The sequence below is a fragment of the Nicotiana sylvestris genome, chromosome 11 (genome assembly GCF_000393655.2).
Source record: "Nicotiana sylvestris chromosome 11, ASM39365v2, whole genome shotgun sequence".
In the NCBI taxonomy this organism is placed as follows: Eukaryota; Viridiplantae; Streptophyta; class Magnoliopsida; order Solanales; family Solanaceae; genus Nicotiana; species Nicotiana sylvestris.
Genome location: NC_091067.1, coordinates 32,395,173 through 32,399,415, shown reverse-complemented (window position 1 = coordinate 32,399,415; position 4,243 = coordinate 32,395,173). Strand labels below are relative to the sequence as shown.

At 38.9% G+C, this 4,243-nt stretch overlaps 1 protein-coding gene across 1 annotated transcript; it reads right to left on the bottom strand.

Annotated features, from left to right (window-relative positions):
- Nucleotides 1-1,489: 1,489 nt before the first annotated feature.
- Nucleotides 1,490-1,939, bottom strand: LOC138880902 (uncharacterized). The gene has a single exon (XM_070161085.1). The coding sequence runs from the start codon at nt 1,937-1,939 to the stop codon at nt 1,490-1,492; it is 450 nt and encodes a 149-aa protein (XP_070017186.1).
- Between the last annotated feature and the right edge of the window lie 2,304 nt (nt 1,940-4,243).

Sequence of the window (4,243 nt, the reverse complement as noted above, 5' to 3'; positions counted from 1 at the left end):
TCTTTTTAAGCAATGAACAAGGAAATCCGAGAATTCATAGATATCCTCTAGAGTAAGCAATCTATGAGAAAAGATCAGGTCTAAGCATCTTTATAAGTTGAAGGTGAAATAACTCGAATCCGACGAGACAATTCGATAAACGTTTATTCGAATTCTAGTCATGCCGAAAAGTATAGCGAAAGCCCTACATACCTTGCCGATGGAGTTATATACTGTTTCCAAGACCTCAAAAGCCTTAGAAATTATTTCCTACATAATACAAACCATTCAAAATCAAATTCAAGCTCATAGCTTATATAATTCTTCATTTAGACATTTACGCGAACAACTTGTGGCCATGAATTTGTAGACTCTTTTGTAGATTAATTTTCCCCCAACACACCACCAAATATTACTTTACTACATCTCCTCATAAACAGAATTCCATCCATGTCTTCACAGATCCAAACAACACAATAAAACCATATAGAACAGCCCCAACAATCAAGCCATATTAAGAGAGGTTTCTAAAAAAAATCAAGAATATTTCTATAGAGGTTTCAACTATTTCTTAAGAATTCTTCTGGTAGAAGTTTACAAAGATCAAAGAGGAAGTTAAATCATACTTTATGTGACCAAAATTACTCAAAATTCGAAATTACTTCAAGGCGGAGTCTTGCTATGAAAAGTGAAACACCGAAGAATTCACGATTCCGAAGCTACCATGGTGTTCTCCATCTTGAGGATGACTAAATTGTTGTTATGCTTGGCTAGATGGATGGGAGAAGTTTGAGAGGAAATCCCTAGGTTTTTGGTTCTGTTTTGGAGAGGATAAAACGCAGGGGTTCTGTTTTAAAAATTGACTTAAATAAAGAAATTTTGACTAAACCCGACTAGGCACACTGTTCCCGTAATAATGTGCACTCCTGTACAAAAATGTTAATATCTCTCTACTCCGAAGTCGTATTAACGAACGGTTTGTTCCGTTGGAAACTAGACTCATATACCTTCGATTCGGTAGGTAGAAAACACCAAAACTCGCAGTATATTGAGAGAAAAGGTCATCAACATTTTATCCAAATTCCAGTGAAATTTAAACTCGTAACTTGCGCGCGATCTTTTCGAATTTTTAATCACAACTCAAATGACTTCCAATCTTAACGTATAACTATCGCATCATTTAAATATCTCATAGAAATTATCTTCCTATCGAATTATCCCATTTACAACATGATAACGCCGAATACATAGGGTGTAACATTCCCCCCTCCTTAAGAACATTCGTCCTCGAATGTTTACGGTTAACCTAACTTCTAAATTTTTTTTTTTAAAAAAATTTCGCCAGAGTTTCCCCTATAAATATGAATATCCAAAACCTGTCATCAGCCCAAACATACATATCTAAGGCCACACAAGGCTACACATCATAATAATAACATCAACTTGGCCTCACCCGACCATTTACTTATACAATAATGATAATAAGAAGGTTAGCCATAACTTAATTACCTTAACTGTCACTGGTTGATATATGTGCAACACCTGCCATGTTTGTCTCAGGCATATCACCTGAAGACTCAAATAAATGAGGGTATCTGGACTTCATGTCCTCCTCGACCTCCCATGTCATTTCCTCTACATTATTGCTCCTCCAAAGTACTTTTACTGAGGCTACCTCTTTAGTCTGTAGCTTACGGATTTGACGGTCAAGAATGGCAATAGGTATTTCTTCATATGACAAGTTCTCGGAAACTTCAATATCCTCGATAGGGCTGATGCAAGAAGGATCACCTAAGAATTTCCGAAGCATGGAAATGTGAAATACCGGATGGATTGCTTCTAATTCTGGTGGCAGGTCAAGTTTGTAGGCTACTCGCCCAATTCTCTGAACAATCTGATATGGCCCAACATATCTAGGGCTGAGTTTTCCTTTCTTACCAAATCTCATTACACCCTTCATAGGCGACACTTTCAAGAATACCCAGTCTCCTACAGAAAATTCCAAGTCTCGACGTCGGTTATCTGAATATGATTCCTGTCGACTTTGAGCTGTACGCAACCTTTCCTATATCAACTTTACCTTTTCTATAGCTTGCTATACCAATTCAGGTCCTAGCAACTTTGTCTCGCCAACATCGAACCAGCCAATAGGAGATCTGCATTTCCTCCCATATAGTGCCTCATAAGGTGCCATCTGAATACCGGCGTGATAACTGTTATTGTAGGCAAACTCAATAAGTGGTAAATGATCTTCCCAACTTCCCTTGAAGTCTAAGACACAAGCTCGCAACATATCTTCGAGTGTCTGAATAGTGCGTTCGGCTTGTCCGTCGGTCTGCGGATGAAATATTGTACTAAGGTTAACAAGAGTACCCAAACCTTCTTGAAAAGACCTCCAGAAATTAGCTGTAAATTGGGCACCTCTGTCAGATATAATAGAAAACGGAACTCCATGTAGCCGAACTATTTCCTTGATATACAGGCTCGCATAGTCTTCAGCTGAATAGGTGGTCCTAACTGGGAGAAAGTGAGCTGATTTCGTCAGCCTATCCACAATGACCCAAATAGAATTGAACTTATGGCGAGAATTGGGCAATCCTGTAATGAAATCCATATTAATCGATTCCCATTTCCAAGCTGGAATCTCAATATTTTGAAGTAGCCCTCCAGGTTTCTAGTGTTCAGCTTTAACCTGCTGGCAGTTGGGACACTGAGCCACAAATGTGGCTATATCTTTCTTCATGCCGCTCCACCAGTATAGCTGACGAAGATCATGATACATTTTGGTTGAACCAGGATGAACTGAGTACCGAGACTGGTGCATCTCTGTCATAATTTGCTTACGAAGCTCCCCAACATTAGGTACACACCATCGGCCTTTATATTTTAGAATTCCATCATCAGATTGCTCGAACAACTGCTTCTTCTGAAAAGGGATACTCTCTTTAATTTTGACTAACTCCGGATCCTCAAATTGACGCATTTCTACCTCAGCTACCAGTGATGACCCCGCAATATTTTGGACTACTACACCCTAGTCACCTGTATCATGTAGCCGTACACTCAGGTTAGCCAATTGATATATCTCTTTAGTCATTTCTAATTTCCCAACTTCTACATGCTTCAAGCTGCCCATGGATTTGCGACTCAATACATCAGCTACCATATTCGCTTTGCCCGGATGGTACAAAATATCCACATCATAGTCCTTCAGCAATTCAAGCCATCTTCTTTGTCTCAAGTTCAAGTCTTTCTGCTTAAATATATATTGTAAACTTTTTTGATCTGTATAGATATCCACATGAACACCATAAAGATAATGACGCCATATTTTCAAGGCAAATATAATGGCTGCTAACTCAATATCGTGAGTCGGATAATTGTATTCGTGCTTCCGCAACTGCCTCGAAGCATATGCAATTACTTTTCCATGCTGCATTAGAACACATCCCAATCCAACCCTGGATGCATCACAATATACCACATAACCTTCAGATCTTTCCGGAAGTGCTAGAACAGGTGCTGATGTTAAGCGTTTCTTCAACTCATGAAAGCTCCTTTCACATGCATCAGACCATTGGAACTTAACGGCTTTGTATGTCAATTTTGTCATGGGAGCAACAATAGAAGAGAAGTTCTCAACAAATCTCCGATAATAACCAGCTAAGCCCAAAAAACTATGAACTTCCGTAGGAGTTGTAGGTCTAGGCCAGTTTTGTACTGCTTCAATTTTCTGACCATCTACCTTAATACCTTTATCGGAAACGATATGCCCAAGGAAAGCCACTGAATTCAACCAAAATTCACATTTGGAGAATTTAGCATATAATTTCTGATTTTTCAAAGTCTGCAACACCACACGCAAATGATCCTCATGTTCTGCTTCTGATTGAGAATATACCAGAATATCATCAATGAAAACAATTACAAATATATCTAGAAATGGCTTGAAAACCCGATTCATTAAATCCATAAAAGCTGCTGGCGCATTAGTAAGACCGAAAGACATCACAAGAAATTCATAATGGCCATATCTAGTCCGAAAAGCCGTTTTCGGAATATCTCTCTCCTTAACTCGCAATTGGTGATAGCCGGATCGAAGGTCAATCTTTGAGAAATATTTGGCACCTTGCAACTGATCAAACAAATCATCAGTTCTGGGTAAAGGGTACTTGATCTTGATAGTCACTTTGTTGAGCTGGCGATAGTCAATACACATTCTTAACGAACCATCCTTCTTACGAACAAACAACACTGGTGCACC